This window comes from Pecten maximus, chromosome 2 (assembly GCF_902652985.1).
Source record: "Pecten maximus chromosome 2, xPecMax1.1, whole genome shotgun sequence".
Classification (NCBI taxonomy): Eukaryota; Metazoa; Mollusca; class Bivalvia; order Pectinida; family Pectinidae; genus Pecten; species Pecten maximus.
The window spans coordinates 32,133,637-32,153,285 of NC_047016.1; the positions used below are offsets into that span (position 1 = coordinate 32,133,637).

Below are 19,649 nucleotides of genomic sequence, written 5' to 3' on the forward strand. Positions count from 1 at the left end.
GGATGCTGAGAGTTTCGTATTTAGCTCAGTTTTTCAAAAGTATCGGTATTATTTCAAGCAAACCTGGAATATAATTGCATTGTAGTATGGAAATCTTAATACATCCTATAACTTACGTGAATTTTATTATCATTTTGTTTTGTTTTGTGTAAAACCCCAGGTTTTTGAGAGATCAATATAGCATCTTCGATTGCTTCTTCATTTCATCTACAAATTAGTTTGTAGTCAAAACGGAACAAGTTCTGTAAAACAGTATTGAATTTATTTTGTTTCTCATCTTCAAGAAGAGTGATTTTATAGGGTAAAAAATGTCATATTTCGAATTTCGATGATGAGCGATTTGAAAAGTTTGCTTATTCCCCTTGCAATACATCAATATTTACACAGGTCTTTAAGGTATACGGGTGCTTAAACATAATATCAATTCATTGACGTGATTTGCTTGTTTTGTTTTTTTTTGGAAAAAAATACATGTATTTGTAGTTAATTTTAAATTTGACCTAAAAAACTTTCCTGACAAAGTGGGGTTAGCGAGATTACGTATACATGTATATCTTTTTTTTTTGTATCGAATGTCGATGGGGTTCTAGTCCTTACTAGTGGGGTTCTAGTCCTTACTAGTGGGCGGATATTTAATGCATGTTTTACACACCAGCTAAATTGTTTGTCAATACCTTCTACTTGGCGACTTTCTAAACCAAAACACTGATAAAAAGAATATCTTTTTGTTAATAAATGATAATATTTTTAGAGTCACAACTGGGAATCTCAAGAATAATTGGAATTCCAGTTATCATTTTTTTTATACTTAGTGTCAATATATTCAAACAGATTGTGGCCTTGGTATACCCACTGGAACAAACTCTCAGCCTTCATACCAAACTCAGTTGATAAAACAGATACATGTACTTTATATATTTCATAACTTTCACTTCTCGATATATCTATGTGCTGTTTAAAATAAGATAATGACCGAACATGTCAACCCTCATATCCCTAAAAGGCTGAAACCAATGATACTAGACTCTTCTACATTAGCATCAACTTCCATATTGTATTTTTTCATTTGATAGACAGCAAGATACCTGCTTCCCCAAACTAAGTTGTTTACATGTTGGAATTGATTCTATTGAAAATGATTTTTTCCCATATTTACAAATTCCTTTACATATGTTGACTGCTGGTAAGGAATCTTACTAATAACACAGTGCTAAGGATGATGAAAAGATATTCTACTTCTCGTTTTTCAATACATGTATTAAGTTTGACATACATGTAATTCATGCACGTTTATGTGAAAGGATTGCAATGGAGAGAGCATAAAGCAGACAATTCAGATATTTAAATGTTAAAAAAGATAAAAACATGAATAAAGCATATAACTTCTAACAAAATTTATTGGTCATATCAGAATATAAAGTATCACATTAGCATCAAACATATAAGTATTACATTATATACTGTAATACATTATTACCATTAAAAGAAAAAAAAACAACTTTATAACTCATGATCATTTGACCACTACTGCTTTAGGGAAAGGATAATTAATTAACTCCATAAATTTCTCCCCAGCAGCCCCAGCCACAAATATCCTAAAATGTTTTAGGGATCATTGGAATGCTTAACAGGATTACTAGAATAAGAGGATCACTGAGATGATTTACAGGATCAATGAGATGTTTTACAGGATCACCGAGATGTTTTACAGGACCAGTGAGATGTTTTACAGGATCACCGAGATGTTTTACAGGATCAATGAGATGCTTTACAGGACCAATGTGATGTTTTACAGGATCAATGAGATGTTTTACAGGATCACCAAGATGTTTTACAAGACAATGAGATGTTTTACAGGACCAATGAGATGTTTTATATGACCAATGAGATGTTTTATATGATCAATGAGATGTTTATAGGATCACCAAGATGTTTTACAAGACCAGTGAGATGATTTACAGGACCAATGAGACGTTTTACAGGATCAACGAGATGTTTTACAGGATCTATGAGATGGTTTACAGCACCAATGAGATGGTTTACAGGACAAATGAGATGGTTTACAGGATCAATGAGATGTTTTATATGACCAATGAGATGTTTTACAGGATCAATGAGATGTTTTATATGACCAATGAGATGTTTTACAGGACCAATGAGATGATTTACAGGACCAATGAGATGGTTTACAGGATCAAAGAGATGTTTTACAGGATTAACGAGATGATTTACCGGACCAACAACATGATTTATATGACCAATGAGATGATTTACAGGACCAATGAGATGATTTACAGGATCAACGAGATGATTTATAGAACCGATTAGAGGATTTACAGAATCAATGTGATGATTTATATGACCAATGATATGCTTTATATGACCAATGAGATGATTTACAGGATCATCGAGATGATTTATAGAACCGATTAGAGGATTTACAGAATCAATGAGATGTTTCACAGGACCAGAATGGGTAATAAATGGAATATTTTGTTGGTGATTTAAGCTTCGATCACATGACATCATTATCAAGGTTAACAACACCACTGCATTGGTTATAATCACAAATAACAGTTTCACTTTTAAAGTGTTTGGTCTTCTATTTGTGAGTATTCTCCCTTGTATGCAGAACAAGACGATGAAGCAACAAAATTAGACTTTGACTTAGAGTTACTTCCCCTGACCACATACGGTATGTATTGCTTACCAGGTACTTAATATTGCACAGTTTCTTCACAGCAACATTTATTGGTATAGTGAAGGACAGATAAAGTTTCCCACTTTTTGATTTTGTTTTCAATGTTTAATGCATCAAAAGACCTGTATTACTGTACATAAGTGGTGCACTTTTATATAATGGAGCATTTCAACATAATTATATTCTATCATGGTGCCACCGGTTACAATTTATATATATAATAATCTCATGGTACATTTTACCTTAACAAGATAAAAACAGTACTGTTTCCATCAATACAGTTCTAGAGAGATTCAAAAACACCACACAGAGATCAATAGAAGCTATATCTATCACAGAGAAACATAACCAACTCCAACAGGGTGGAAACTTGTTGGTCAGAATGAAAAATGGATTTGGTTGTAATAATTTTTTCTGTCAACTCATACCAAGATTTTTTAGAATGTGTGTTGCTGTAAATGTTTGGGTATACATGTTTGTGTCCCAATGAGATAGAGGAATAGCGGAAAAGAATGAGTTAAGTGGAAAAAGAATGAGTTAAGTAGAGGAATAGCACATTAAAGAATGAGTAAAGTAAAGCACCATAACCATAAAATTGTCAACTAAACATTTCCATGTGAAGTTATTGACAGCTAGAGTATAATTGTCAATCATTTGCTTATAAACATGTATACTACATTATCTTGTACAATTCAGGGTTTTTCGTCTTGAACAAAAAAAAAATAAAAATTGTACCCTTTAAACAGGCATTCCTTCATTTGAATAATAAAGTTTAGGTCGTCAAAAATACACTTACTGAAAATACATATATTTCCAGGTAGTAAAAGTTATAATCTTCACATTAATAAGGCAGTTTTACTCTCAGGGTAAACCAAAGTTCTTTGAGTATTAAGTCCTGAAAATTCTTAATTCGACCCGAAGTAACACTAGTTACTGCAAAGACATACAATATTTGTATATGATACGCCTTTTTCTTCTATATTTTGAGGTTAATTTCATGACATGTAGGCACAGACACTCATATAATTACCGTTCGTAAATAGATTTCATCAACAGAAATTGTGCAGGTTTCGTCTGAACGAAGGAATGCCCCTTTAACAAGAATAGATTGCATTATTGCACGTTCCTTTAAAGACTTCATGTTTTTCAGGACCAAACATCACCATGTATAGGCACACAACAAAAAGTGATAAAATATTTGACACATGTAATATACATCAATAAATCATAACTCTGTATCACATTTGGCAAATTGGAATACATAGATCATATAAAATAAACAGAAAGGCACTGTCAAACTCTATAATCACTGTTGTCCAGATTTCCTACAAAAGTTACACTCCTTGTGCATTTCAATGCACAAGGAGTGTAACTTTTGTAGGAAATCAGAGTATCCCCAGTAAACACGCATGGTTGGGCAGGTAATCCTCATTGCTGTTTATGTCAAATCGGGGTATAGGACCCAGTGAAGTGGTTACATCGACACAAAATTTATACTATACATTTGTATTTTCAAAATGCACATACAGGATTTGATGACTTTTCAGAAAAACGTTTTACTATGTTTTTACAGCTGAAAACCTAGTAAAAAAATTCCTAAAACTGAAGAAAAAATCATGTCTTTCCAATTTCATTAATTATTATATTACTCCAATTTATGTAGGTGCAGGCTCCTCGAAACCTAGACAAACAAGACAATTGCTGTTGGGTGTCTAGTTATGAAACTTACCTAATATACAAACAATTAAGATACACAGAGACTAACTTATAGGTAATCATGCTTGGGGCATTAAAAATGTCTCAACTTAAAACAAATTGTCTCAATATCTGTCTGCACCAAAGAGTATGAAATTAAACATAAAGAAGTTGTAAGGATAGACCATCAGAAAGTAATACATTGAGTATTGATCCTATACTAACCATTACCATATAAGGTAAAACTACATAATGCTGAAAAAACGGTACCAGAGTAATTCCCCTTTAATTGATGTCACCCTACAGTTCATTATCAATAGTGATTGGAGCATAACAGTGGTCATATGACTTAGTTTTGTGTAGGTTTGCTAATAATGGAGGGTTAATGAAACCATAATACTACTACAAAGATTACACATTATTATGGGGTATTTCAAAGAAAAATTTAATTTCAAAAAAAAAAATTTGTGGTTGTCCCAGAACTAATCTAAAGGTATCAAATTTCACACCTTATAAACATTCTGCAGTAATCACTTTTATACACCGTGTTTTGTGTAAATAAATGTTTTGTGTAAATAAATGTTTCCTGGGTATTTATTTTCACACTATATTGAATGACTGTGAATATAGTGAAATTAAATCCATCACAAAGATTAACAACTGTACAGTATATGACAAATTATGACATACATGTAGATGTAATATGATGATGTAATATATTGTAATATGACTTAATATCTACATTGTACACTGAAAATATCAGATGTTGATCCAAATATAGTTGTGCATCCTCAGACAAAGCACAGTATAACGATATTAACACAGTAACTATCTATGAAAAACTGAGATCTACCATAGGCCTACTGTATACCGGTAAATACAAAAGGTCACAGGGTCAGAGGTCATAGGTAGCCCCTCATGACATAACCCAAAGACAGGACAATATACAGATGTATCTGTTCTACTTATAAAACAATAAGACAGCTTACTAATAAACATTTATATCATCATGGTTTTGGATAGTCTTTTCTAGGAACTGGAGGAGGGGTATCGTTGTCAGAGTCTATCACAATCCCCGGGGGAGGAGGACGTGGGGGACGAGGGGGTGGGGTGCCACTATTTCTGTCACTGGAATTTTTAACTTTTATTTTATCATTGTTACTATGTATAGGTTCTCCAACATGCACTTTCTTAAGCTGGTCTGCCAAAGCTTTCGTCAATTGTGAATCAAAGTCCCTAGGAACATCATGACTGTGCCTTCTCATTCTGTGTTTTTCAACAGATAAAGAATTGTTTTGTTTGTCTGTAAATAAGTCTTCAGCTGACTTTGAATCTTTAATATTCATAGATAAAATAGGTGCAGCTCTCTTAGGGGGAGGTGGCAAATGTCTTGTGGGAGAGCTTCCTGCCATGGTCGCAAATTTTTTCTGTCCCTGAGAGGATACATCTAATTGGTTGGACTCTCTTGCGCGGCCTTGCGATGACTCCATACTGCCAGGTAGCGTGTGAGATTTTCTCGGTTTGTCAGGAGGAATTGGCAGATGGTTACCTCCCCTGGAAGGAAGGTCAGGTGGTTGATTGGCAGATTGTCTCCCTTCAGGATTCGGAGAACTCTCTCTGCTCCTCTGCTGGTAGTCGGACACGACCTGTACACAAACATTATACTGTCACTCAAACGTCTGCTAATTTTCTGTTTATATTTGTAAATTGTAGATGAAGAACACCATATTTATCCTGAAATAAGCCCAGTTAATACCACAGACTTATAATATAAATAAACGATAATGTTTTAGTTTAAGGGCACGCTTATTACTAAAGCATTGGCTTATTGCTGGATAAATACATGAAATACAGGAATAACCTGCATCAAAGGATACCACAATTTGATCCACAATTTGATTTATTGTTTAAAACTAAATAATTTAATTTATTGTCAACAAAGAATGGTATCGGTCCATAATATGGATCAGGTCATGAACTTATCTTTCTATCACTTAGATTCCCTTCATGTTAAAAATAAATATAATCTGACATGTGTTCAAGAGATTTTCTGGGATACTAGTATTTATTTTATTACTGGAAGGGCAACCTGAATATCATAATCATTCAAAAGTTTGATGTAAACCTATAACACATACATCTTAATTATACTTATCAAACATTGGTATAATATACAATACTTGTAGGTCATAATGGCACAGAAATGATTTCTATCTTCATGTGATAGAGCATGTTCTCTCTCATGAATACAACCAGATTGATACTGAGTTAATGGGAGACAGCAAACATGAAAAGAGCAATAAATGAGCATTAAATGAAAGAACAAAAACAATATTTACCCTTGACTTGGCAACATATTCTCTTTTCTTTAAATTTGCTGTCAAACTTTTTGGAGGATGAAAAATACAATGATCATGTATTTTTACAGGATCCAGAGCACCTTGACCACCAACCTGTCAAAACACAAACAAGAATACCTGTATATTTTAACGACAATTCAGAAGATGTCAAGCCAGGGAAGATCATACAACTCCAGCATTGAAACCAATTGGTCACTGGCCACAACTACAAACCTCGGGATCTGAAATAGTTGTTCCTTCTGAATATCTGAGCCATTAATTTTTTTTTACAGTACTAGATCATTCATTAGTTAATTTAAAGTTTACCAAATGACCTTGACTTTGAATATATATAAAAGGTATTTCTTGCATATAATATATGTGCATGTGAATGTTTTATAAATTAACATTATTCGATATAACTTCATTTCAAGGCAAAACAAATCTAGTAATTAAACCTGTAGTGCCTGCTCTTATTCATCTTCCCTATCCAAGGGTTACAACCTGCCTTCAGAAGAAGAGAAAGCAGATCATAACCTGTACTGGCTAGTGAAGATTATCAATCAGACAGATATTTGCATGGTTCATCTGGCTGTATCAGTAAAATGAAATATGACCTTCAATGTACCTGGAGTTTTTGGAGGGCACTGACACACATTTTTTTAACAGTATCCTCCTCAGCTTCCTGGCTGGCTGTAATCACCATTTCTATAGCATGCTCACTGTTACCTTTCCTCTGCCACACAGCTGCCTTTGTAATGGCTATCTGTGGATGTATGTATTACAAAGACGATAATGAAAGTTTATTTGAGTACATTGTGTTAGTATTATAATGTAGATAATTCAAGTACATATACTAATGATTACAATATATCATATACAAGTATTACATGTAAGTACTATTAGTATTACAATATAGACAATTACGCATTATATTTACCATGTAGAACATATTTAGTGCCCCATCTAATACAATGACAAATCATACAAGATCTTTCTCTACCTATAATGTAAAATTGTATCTAAAAAATCCAATAAATACTGTATATATAATACCAGAATTTGTTTTAATTATTACTACATATGCCGAGATGCAGTAAATGTACCTCTGCAGAATACAACTTGAATGCCATCCCGAGCTGACTGTAGTCCAGTACTGGACGACCGTGCATTTTCTCCTCTGAACTAATAAAGTCCTGTAAGGCTCGATCATACCTGTAAATGTTACAATGTAGATTAACAGGACATAACGTACAGGCCCTGATCAAGCATACTTGGTATTGTTAAAGTTATACATGACATTGACCTTGACCCAAAAACCCTGAAACCTAAGATATTATGGTCCTTTATCATTGTGTGAAGTTTGATCAAAATTCCCCAAGGAATGCAGCCGCTAGATACTAAGAGTGCTGACAAACTTTGGCATTATGTATATTTGTATGTATATGTACAAGACAGATTGAGAAGAACTTTCTATATAGTTCCCCTGGTTTAACCGGAAGGGGACTATAATAACAATATACAACAGGGCCCGATCATACCTGTTTATGTTATATTGTAGAACAACAATATACAACAGGGCCCGATCATACCTGATTATGTTATATTATAGAACAACAATATATAATAGGGCCCGGTCACACCTGATTATGTTATAGTATAGAACAACAATATATTATAGGGCCCAGTCACACCTGATTATGTTATATTATAGAACAACAATATATTATAGGGCCCGATCCTATCTGATTATGTTATATTATAGAACAACAATGTCAAAGGTCAAGGAACAACTTAACAGGGTTTTTTGGGTTTTTTTATCATTGACACATTGACATTCATCTTTTCCCGAAGATTGACATTCATCGAGTATATATATACAAAGAGGAAATTTACGTATGAAAAAATTCTCTCTCTTATCTCCTACATTTAACCTATCCCTCTGTTCAGAGTGGAAATATATTGGTCACCTTATATAATTTATAACAGGTCAAAAAAAGGCTCTATTAGTTCGCTAGGTCATCTGAACTGGGGAACCAGGTCAACGTCTCACTAATCTTACATTCCCACAAGTCAGTTATATATATATGTGGTATATGTGCTAAGAGGTCTATGACCGATAGTTTTACATCAATGCTATGGGTTTTTAACTTTCTACACAGCCTATAAATGATATATCTTTATGTGTGTATAATATCACCATTTTAATCGAAACTTAAGCTCTAAGGCATGTTTCCTTTGACAGGCGACTGCACCTACACAAAGCAAGAAAAGAAATTCTTTAACAAGATCAACCAACCATGAAGAAGAGCGTTTGTCATAAAATCATAAAATCATAGTAAAGAAATCACGAGCATTGTTATAACTTATGAAATATTAAAGAATCAGAAAAATGTATATAGCAACAGGTAAAATCTGTCACAAAAAAAGCCAACAAAAAACAGGGCCTTTGTTTACATATTCCCATCAAGTTTCCATTATAATTATGTACATATATAGGCTGAGACTTTGTGATAAGTCCTTGTACTAAAACTCACCTGTACTCATTTTTAAGGATCGAGTCTCTCATAGGCCGAAGTCTGTGGCCTAATCCATATATTGTATAACACGTGATCGTGAGTAATAAGGGATTTTCTACACCCTCGCTTCGTTCGAGTGTAATAAATCTCGAGTGACAAGAAAGAAATAATGCTATAACTGATTTACCTCATACTTCTCACCTCAAACAAACAGAAAGAGTGAGTGGAAAAACTCACTTTGTCAGTCCCCATATACCCCACCTCTTTATTGTTTTCTGTCAAATTTACCTGTACAGGTATTGATAGGGGTATCAGCCTGATAAGTTGTCTTGGTAAATTGTTCATGTCCATTTTAAATACTAGACTTCTTAAGTGGTCTGAATCATATAATGTTATTACAGCTTGATGCACATTTTGAATTTCACAGTGGTCTCAGTACTGTAGATGCAATTTTAGCTCTACATTCAATTATTATTAAGTCTTTTAGTGAAATTTATAAACGGTTATATTGCTGTTTTGTTGATTTTCGCAAAGCTTTTGTTAGTGTAGACAGAGTCAACCTATGGTACAAACTGTCAAAACTATGAGTAAGAGGCAAGCTTCTGCATATTATGAAATCAATATATAATAATGTAAAATCTTGTGTAAAATTCAAAGGTTGTTATCTTAATTTTTTTTAAACAATATCGGTTTATTATAAAAGGCCGAAATCTTGTCGCCAATCATTTTTCTACATTATGTATGTGCGTCAATGATTGTGAGTCCTTTTTCATCTCAAAATGTAACAATCATTATGATTTTGAAGAGTTATGTTTATTTCTAATATGTTACATGCTGATGATCTAGTTCTGTTTTTGGAAACTGTCAAAGGCCTACATGTACAGAACCTTCTAGATAATCTTGACATGTATTACTTGCAATGGAAATTAACTGTGAATAGTGAAAAAACTAAAGTTATGGTTTTCTGTAAAAGTGGTAAAATTTGAAAATAATGAATCATGGTTTCACATTGTGAGATAAGGAAGTATGCATTAATGTATCATTATCTTAAGATATTTTCTTGTGATATAGATCCTGTGACTATTCCATTTCTTCTCAAATTATTTACATGAGCAGATATCAAAGGCGACTCCTGTATGATTACAGTGTATATAGGAGGCTGCAAAGAACACTGAAGATGTAACAAAAAGGGGAAATAACTCTCCTGTGCCAACCATCTTGACAAGCTGACTGAAAATTCTGAAATAAATGTATAAAATCTATCATTTTGTGAGATATCATTTGAAATAAAAAGACCTTTTAGTATTTTTTTTACAGGTATTCCTACTTTACATAATTCATAGACAATCTCGGGTTAATGGTGGATAACATTATAAAATTAATGGTCAATACATTTATATAGGGAATGGTCAGTTACATCGTGATGCTACATATTAGTGATGATGTGTCCTTTACTAACAGGACTTAATATAAGTTGACAATCTGGCCTGGTGGTCAGTACGCTTGTATAGGGGATGGTCAGTTTAATCATGTGTCCTTTACTTGACTGACAGGCCTAGTGGTTTATCTGCTGGTTAAACACTGTACAATCACTTACTGTTTTTTAGTGAAGTAATGCAGCCCTCTTTGGTAGTAAGCGACAGCTAGATGGGGGTCTTTAGTAATAGCCTCAGTCAAATACTGAAATCACAAACAAAAAAATCATATTTCTTCTGTAAAATATCATGATCATATTTCATCAGTTTTCTGCTATTATTTACTTAATCATGTATTTGTGTTTATATACAGTATAATAAGAGTGGCAGATTTCAGAGGGGTGTTTCTGAAACTAGCCTACTCTCACCAGCCTGTTTTTTTTTTTAATTTTCTTTAAAAATATGCTTTTATTATTTTCTCCCTTTTTGTTAATTGGAAACACCTCCAGGAGACTTGAAAAGCCTAAGAAGATTCTACAACATTAATAAGAATAGATTACATTAGAAACATAAGCTTCACCAAGGGCTGGATATTCAAAAATCTCATTCCAACTTTAAGCATTTCTTTGTCACAAATATTACATCATCTTAACCTATAGCATAAGTATGGAATGATTATTTTTCTCCCATCAATTTCTTTCAAGCTACCAAGGATGACAAAATGAGTTTGGGTACCAGTATGTGTATGTACTGTCTTACAAATACTGATGAACCTGCCGTGGTATACAAGAGGTCTCATTTAAAAAATCCAGGTAATAATTAATCTATAAGGAGGGAGTCCAACACGGTAGTTTGTCCAATAGAGCACTCTGGAATGAACAACAGATAAATGGATGAACTACCATGTTGGGATCACTCCTTATATTTAAGTTTTTGTCTCCAAGTGTTGAAAACATGCTCTGTTCTGACCTGTGCAACATTAATTCATTACATCATTCACCTGATGACAAAGCCATTCACGAGATCAGTTTTTAATCTTTTTCATCCTGTAATCACTCGTTAGTTAATCAGCACACAGACTTTGACTCATAGCAGGTCATAAAATTGCATTTTCATTGAACTGTAATAAATCACAGGCCTCTGCATTAGGTTAAAATCTATAGAAAAAAATATTGGCCCCTACTCCTATATCATGATATAAAGAAGGGGTAGGGGCTATTTTTTTCTATCATTACTGACATATGATACAGATTCCTGTGAATAAACATTGACTGGCTGATAACCAGGCATGAGCTGATTGCTGATAATATAGCAAAAACAAATATGTCTCAATTTTACACAAAACATTTGCAGTATTCACACTTAGTGGGGGTATCTGTGTGTGCTGATACACTGATGTATCTACATGAATGAAGTCACGTAAACCGCCAACTTAAAAATAATACAGGAAACCACAGGACATATTATCCTTCTAACCTCCGTGAAGGACATGATATCAGACATTGACTGACAATACAGGTTATAGGTGGTGCTGATATTATCATTCTATAAAGTAGATCTAAATCGTTCTCATTTCAAACCTGGAACTTTCTTTGCATATCACTTAGTATCAGAACTATAGCTATAGAATAGACGTTAATGTATCTATATAGGTGTAACCTACAACTTTTTATCTACATATAGGAAACACCAACAACCATAAGCTTAACGTAAGTTTAAGTAAACAATAAGGAAGTCTTTTTTATACACTTCAAAGCGGACCCCTTCAAAGTATTCTTATATCCCGGATAGCATCAATTTAATACAGGAAACCAAGATGGGGGAGGGTGAGAGGGGGAGGGGGTCATACTAGATCTGTTCATATAGAATTTATTTCACACTAAATGAATTAAAACAAAATTTGGTTCGACGCCATGGGGGGGGGGGGGGGGGGGGGGGGGGGCAGATCTAATCCTTATATTAGTGCTTAAGAGAAAAGATGACAGACGTAGTTCTGGTCAGATGGAATCCTATTCAGGGCTTTATCAATCAATACTGGTATATTGATGTATATGATTAAAAGATAGATACATATATTAATGGAAATATAGGCCAAAAATAATAGCTATATAATCAAAGAGCCTTCTTCTGACTATGTGAAATTCAAAATTATACTGAAAGTAAAATGAAGTCCATTGGTAATTGAAACCAGTTTACAGAGTTTACAACTAATAAAAACTAAGATGCTGTATATTGTAATAGTATATAGTGTAATCGAATTAAAGATATTGAACCACTCTTTCACATACAACCACCTGTGCTCTGAATACATGTACTTTCAATTAAAAAAAATAATTTATTAATGTTAATAATTCATTTATCAATATTGATTGATCATTCTTTTGATATTAATAAAATAATTATTAATATATTATTTATAGTAAGAAATGTCTTTTTTTCAATATTAGAAATTGTCATTTTTTCCACAGTGGCTTGTCATGTCTATATGTGTGATGAAGTGAAATCACTGGACTAAAATCTGACCCTACATGTATATGTCTAGTGCCAAGAGCGCGCGATCTCTGGCAAGCGGTCACTGTACGTGCGTGTCATCGGGCTTTCCTTTTATTGTAGATAGACTTATCTCATAATTATTATGTTAAACAATAAATAATATGTTTTGTGTGCCATGCACCTGGATACGTCCATGAACATGTACTGTACACGTACATACCTTGACAGAGTCGTTCAGCTTCGATACACGGGCGATGTTGAATAGAATCCGAGCACTCGGGTCCGATATGGACAGGAACGTGTCCAGCGCACCTGCAAAATCACCGTCCTCGAATGCTTTAACTCCATCATACCACACACTTATGGTTTCCTTCAGAGCCATGCCTCTCGAGTTGTCCTAGTTTACTTCGACTCAGTAACATACCCTAACTTCACATGTCGTGCTGTTGTTGTGTGGGTTTAGTGTGTTATGGGGCGTTATGTGATCATTTCCTACTCCGTTCGATCAGCCTCGGGCGTATAGGTCTGCCTTTTGTTAATTCGCGAGTGCCAGTGCATACGTACCCGATACACAGGGGCATGCGAATCATTGACAGGATCGACTTATCAAGGCTCACTGGAGAATCTTGTTTCCAGCATGTAGAATGTTTTTTTTCTTCTCACATTTCTTAATTAATAATTAATAAAAGGTCTGTGTTACATAATATAAGTAGAAGATTTTTTATCTATTTATTAATTTTTTATTTTTTTGGGGGGGGGATTAATTCGGTAAAAACAATTATTTTCAGATTATTCAACTGATTATTAATTTCCAAATAGATTTAATATTGTTATATTGTAATATATGTTATACACTGTATAATGTCTATAGTTTATTTATTGATTTATTGTATTGTGCTACTTACTCTCAAATAAATATTGTTAAAACTAACTAACAAAGCCCATGGTTCATCAAAGCTGTTGTTCAAACTACATGTATTTCTATCATATTTAGTATACGTAATGTGATAACTGTTCGATCCCAAGCGGATGACACAGGAAAATGATGATGCTACTTCAGCGTCCATGAAAGGGATTCAGGAAATTTTAACAAAAATACATAGTCTTTCTTTTATAAACATTCGTTGTTTCAATGGAAAACTTGAAGACATGTTCCTTCATACAGGAGTTTAAAATTGGATACTTTGTCATACTCTCACTACATGACTTGGCGAGATAAAATCGGCTCAGTTGACCTCGGTCATGCGTTCTTATCTAGTATAGTCACTGCGTTTGCAGAACTTGTCTTCCTCCAACCTGTGGACTCCCAAGGTTTGTACGTGTACTTCGCTTTTGTATTCTTCCACTATTCACTTATACTAAACTTGAATTTTAGACTCTCAAAATTCAGTCGTCATTGATTCGCTTTCTAACAGACATTAGTACGTGTACTTCTACCAAATATCCCGCAATTTGTATAATTCTTTCATCGTTTGATTGGTGGTTTTGGCTACGTCCGTCCGTGTCCGTCCGTTTCCGTCCGTCAGTTATTTGTTCAGAAGAGAGATATAACGCCACAGAAGACATCCAATTTGATGTCAAATTCGTATGTGATGATTTTATATAATTCCTATATGTATTTAAAGAGCGTACATGTACCCTGTATGTGCGCCCCTGATTAATTTACGATCAGTTACCACATATTGTAATATATAAGATCCACTGTTCGTATTGTGCACCCATATTTGTCCATAAATTATGTGAACTAAGCTTTCAATTACCTGCCTTGTTTCTACATACATTTATTTATTCTCTTTTGTCTCCTAGGGTAAGTAATCTTCCCATCCAATATGTTTTCAATGTCAATTACCCATTTGTTTCAAATGTAATTAAACTAAGGTCAGTAATTCCACTTCTCTAATATACTTTTATGTACGCTTCAAAATATGCATATGGTAGAACGTCGTAATTTTTAAAAGTCTTATCTCTTCCTATTTGGTGACGTAGATCGTGAGTTCGAGGCCCAGTCAGGGCGCGAGTCAAAAATGTCTTCCTTCGTCATTTGAGTTTTTTATGCATCTACTTATCGAATGCAATGCAACGTGTACATTATGAAGACTTAAAATGTGAATTTCCAGTCGTAATTGTACTTGTATACTGTCCAGACTACCTTTAAAGTTTTACACTCTTCGACCCAACTTCATCCCGGGTGTTGATCTCAAGACCCATTTGAGTCAATAAAGGAAAGAAGATAATGTGATACTTTTCGTTAATTCAACCACCAAATCATTATACTCTGATTTGTCATCACTTTTTCTTGTGTGTTCATGTTATTGTCTTTAGCTTGACTATTCTCCTCCTTAGATAAAGATGCACACATTGTCACTTATTCTCGGACTGTGCCTCGTCACGTGAGTATACTGCTAAGATAACGAATTACATTAATAAAGTATAGTTGAATTAACGTGAAGAAATAATATCATTAGAGACCAGCATACAAAGATAAATGTATTAATTGATGTTAACAAAAAAGACTAGACGATAAAATATTCAATCGATTTGAAAAGCGAAGTACATGTACATGTATATCTACAATGCGATACGCATACTCATTTTTGTTATTGCTGTGTTCTTCCTCTAAAAACAATTTTCTATAAACGTTGCCTAAACCGTTAACTGTTTTATACAGCGTATTTCTACCACAATACCCTGTGTTATTCAACTCTCAGACCATCAGTTAATCATTACAGCTGTCGATTAACAATCTGTTTATACCACACGTGGTATAAACTCTGTACGCATTTCGATTGGCTAACACGGTGAACTTTGACCCAAGCTGCAATTGTTATTGACGTCATCAATAATCTAATGACGTCACATCATCGGGTCCCGGACGTCACCGGTACACTTTATTTGCATACGCGAAATTATACTTGCCACGTTTCCCTTTGATTCAAGCCGATATTATTGTGGTAGAAACAGGTCACACGACTCGAAATTGTTGGATATGGAATTTATTTCACACTCGTAAGTTATTTTTTAAAAGTTGCAAAAAACACTCGCTAAAGCTCGTGTCTTTTGTAACTTTTAAAGAATAACTCACTCGTGTGAAATAAATTCCATATCCAACAACCACTCGTTGTGTAACCTCTATTTCTACCACAATACCCTGTGTTATTCAACTCTCAGACCATCAGTTAATCATTACAGCTGTCGATTAACAATCTGTTTATACCACACGTGGTATAAACTCTGTACGCATTTTGATTGGCTAACACGGTGAACTTTGACCCAAGCTGCAATTGTTATTGACGTCATCAATAATCTAATGACGTCACATCATCGGGTCCCGGACGTCACCGGTATACACTTTACTTGCATACGCGAAATTATACTTGGCCACGTTTCCCTTTGATTCAAGCCGATATTATTGTGATAGAAACAGGTCACACGACTCGAAATTGTTGGATATGGAATTTATTTAAAGCTCGTGTCTTTTGTAACTTTTAAAAAATAACTTACTCGTGTGAAATAAATTCCATATCCAACAACCACTCATTGTGTAACCTCTATCTCCCCTATCTCTCTTGGCCGGTTATTTTCCTTGTCAGTTATCTCCCCTGTCACGTTATATCTCATTCGGAACTTCGCGAATGTGATTCGTACTCATGACAACACATCTGTGTAGTTCCTATATAGACTGGATTACATGCCTTAGTATCATTTCTCTACGCTAGACTCGCTCATAAGAAACTGGGAAAATAGAAAAAACTATGACACATAATCCTTTGTCACGGTTATATCTCATTTCACAGTTACCTCCCTTGCACGATAATTTCTCCTGTCATGGTTATTTAACCTTTAGATAATCTTTTGTAATTATCTGCTCGGTCACGGTTTTCTTCCCTACACCTACAGAGGCTCACTAGGCGGCCACGGCCACGCGTCCAACATTGACCATGACAGCCCTGAGGCGCGGGAACTGTTCCTCTTAGCTGATATTGATCACGACTACATGCTCTCAACGACCGAACTGCACAGCGTCTTTCTCGAGTTCGACATGAACAGTGAGTGTTTAAATCATCCATGGCCGTCTCATGTGACCGTTTATGCTGGATATATTTAAATAAGGTTATGACAGTTAGATAGGATTAAAAATATACAAGTGTGAACTTTAATTATTTTACAACAAGATTATATTAGCTTATCTCGATTTCATTTTGGTCCGGATTGAAGCGCGCGAGGGGTCTTACTGTGGGAGGAAACTTACCTTACCATTTTATGTCCGCCTCGGCTGCCTATCCGAAAGGCAAATGTGTTACCACTGTGCCGTCCGACTACCCTATTAGCTACGGCTGTAAATACGTATAGTTAATCTACATCCTTGGGCATGTCAGGAAATTGAATATACTGTATGCGCCACTTTCTTTTTTCGGCATGCTACGATTTCTTGAACTGAACAGAACATACATTGTACAAAGGAATCGCTAAAGATAAATCTGACTTGTCATGATTTCAGAGTTGCGCGTTTGCAATCTTGAAAGAGCAGAGATCAGTCTAAAGATTGGTAATTTTTATGCCACGAATACGTCTTTGCCATGGTATATTTCAATAGGGCACATATAAGTTACAATGTTTCATGTATATGCATCAATGTTGAAACCCTTGTTTTTAGAAGATGGGAACTGTCACACCTTTCTATTTATTTTAACATCTATTTCTGAGTCAGACCTTCGTAATAAGTTAGTAGAAATGAGAAAGCATATGTACTTATATGCCAGCATCCTCAATACTCCAGGTATATACTCCGTGTCGAGATATAAAGTGGACGTAACCATGGATACCAAAGATGATAATTTCAGAGCATTAGTTAGCGACCTTCCACCGTTACAAATTATCGGAAATTTGTAGTGGAAAGCAGTTTAACTTGTCAGAGCTTTTATTTTGTAGATGACACGATCGTGACCTCGGACGAGTTCCTAGCCGATTGGATGGCCCGGAAGCTTGGAGACTCTATAGAGGCCGTGGTATTGTTCCACCACCTTGACGTTGACCGGGACGGAGTGATTCATGAGGATACTGACCTGCCCTGGATTATTCATTTCTTCGACCGCGACCGTAAGTGTCCATGCTAGCCATAGGGATTCGGCACGGATTTCCAATCCACGGTCTTACAATTAGCAATTATCTACCGTGAAGGGAGACTAAGTGACAAATCCCTGTGATGCTAGCCGACAATATCTGCGCATGCTCTATAATGTAATATTGCTATGTACTATCTTTTTAACAAGTGACATTCTGATACGCATGTTTCCCTTTTCTCTGTTACAGACGATGGCGTTATATCACAAGCTGAATTTGTTGTCCAGTGGATCAAAATTATGATATCCACGCCGTCATAGAAACCACATCGATTTTTGCTTGACATTATGTAGAAATTATGTGAAATAACAAGAATAAAGATTTCAATGAATTATATTTGTTTGTGTTCTATAAACCAATACATTCTCCGTTGATTTTTACCAGTTGCCCAGCATTTATTCCATAGAAAGATATATCGTGAGAGGCTAAGAACGCCGATAAAGAACTGCTTTGGTAGCTTCACTGTAAATGTGACTATACCACAGTTGGGCAGATAACTTAGTAGAGATAGTCACATGATATGCTTGATATTCTTCGCAGCCATCAGACAACCACTAACTGGGGCTTTCAGGACGATGTGACGTTGAAAAGACTGTGGTGGAACGAAGGTGGACCTTAGTGATCTAGGAGCAATGGTCCCATTGGCACGCATTGAATTCAAACCAGGCAAGTCCTGAAGTCTATAGCTCGAAATCATGGAAGGTGAATGAGGGGCGGAGCACATACCAACAGTCACAGAGAAGTCAATGAAAATCTTTGGTTTGATAGGTCTTAAATGATAACAGCATCATAGAAATGATCATGAGAAAGCAAGCAGAGGACGGTATGAAGATGGTCAATGGAAGTGAACTATACTAGAGTACTTCCCAGACCTTTGCTTCAACAGAACCACTCGCAACCGTTCAGCCGGTGGTAAAATGAGGAGCAGATACCTGCAGTGCTGAAGGGACCACGGAACCAATGATTTCCCATAGACGGTAATGTTAACGTTTATCACTGTACTGCTTAAATGGAGTTTTCAACACTGGTCCAGTAGCCATAATTTTGAAGTATGTCATCTCGGAAACCTCTTAATGGAATTATAAAAAATTCTACCAATTTGAACTTTTTTTTTTATATAGGGGCCGCCATCTTGTATTGAATTCAGCACTAAAAATTCATCTAAATTAACAACAAAATACACACTTACTTAACTCCCCCTGACAAAAACAGGCTAGCAAAAAAATAACTGTTTTTCTATATATTTTACATCTACATGTATTGCCCAACCCACATATTAAAACTTTGGAAACTTCTCTCACCTAAATATCCAATCAGTAGGCCCCGATGTATTCACCTTCTGCCCAAACGGGGAAAACCCACATTC

The 19,649-nt window shown here is 35.0% G+C and overlaps 2 protein-coding genes across 3 annotated transcripts; one reads left to right on the forward strand and one right to left on the reverse strand.

Moving 5' to 3' along the window:
- Nucleotides 1–1,379: 1,379 nt before the first annotated feature.
- LOC117321799 (neutrophil cytosol factor 2-like) lies at nt 1,380–13,667 on the reverse strand. The gene is made up of 6 exons (XM_033876373.1): nt 13,383–13,667; nt 10,852–10,934; nt 7,842–7,950; nt 7,364–7,501; nt 6,736–6,849; nt 1,380–6,042 (listed from the first exon to the last, which is right to left on the reverse strand). The coding sequence occupies exons 1-6, from the start codon at nt 13,542–13,544 to the stop codon at nt 5,404–5,406; spliced, it is 1,245 nt and encodes a 414-aa protein (XP_033732264.1). The 5' UTR covers nt 13,545–13,667; the 3' UTR covers nt 1,380–5,403.
- Nucleotides 13,668–14,387: 720 nt separating this feature from the next.
- LOC117321800 lies at nt 14,388–18,614 on the forward strand. Of its 2 annotated transcripts, none has more exons than XM_033876374.1 (5): nt 14,388–14,473; nt 15,506–15,552; nt 17,060–17,208; nt 18,092–18,259; nt 18,473–18,614. In XM_033876374.1, exons 2-5 carry the CDS (start codon nt 15,512–15,514, stop codon nt 18,541–18,543), a joined length of 429 nt encoding a protein of 142 aa, XP_033732265.1. In that variant the 5' UTR covers nt 14,388–14,473; nt 15,506–15,511; the 3' UTR covers nt 18,544–18,614. The 2 variants fall into 2 exon arrangements, with proteins under 2 accessions (XP_033732265.1, XP_033732267.1); XM_033876376.1 differs by having other exon boundaries at nt 14,413–14,477.
- The last annotated feature ends 1,035 nt before the right edge of the window (nt 18,615–19,649 follow it).

Coding starts and splice junctions, on each gene's coding strand:
- LOC117321800 (XM_033876374.1), top strand. CDS start 15,512: ATGCACACATTGTCACTTATTCTCGGACTGTGCCTCGTCAC. Junction 15,553..17,059: donor CTCGGACTGTGCCTCGTCAC/GTGAGTATACTG, acceptor CTACACCTACAG/AGGCTCACTAGGCGGCCACG. Junction 18,260..18,472: donor TCATTTCTTCGACCGCGACC/GTAAGTGTCCAT, acceptor TCTCTGTTACAG/ACGATGGCGTTATATCACAA.
- LOC117321799 (XM_033876373.1), bottom strand. CDS start 13,544: ATGGCTCTGAAGGAAACCATAAGTGTGTGGTATGATGGAGTTAAAGCA. Junction 7,951..10,851: donor CATTACTTCACTAAAAAACA/GTAAGTGATTGT, acceptor TAACATTTACAG/GTATGATCGAGCCTTACAGG. Junction 7,502..7,841: donor TCAAGTTGTATTCTGCAGAG/GTACATTTACTG, acceptor ATACATCCACAG/ATAGCCATTACAAAGGCAGC.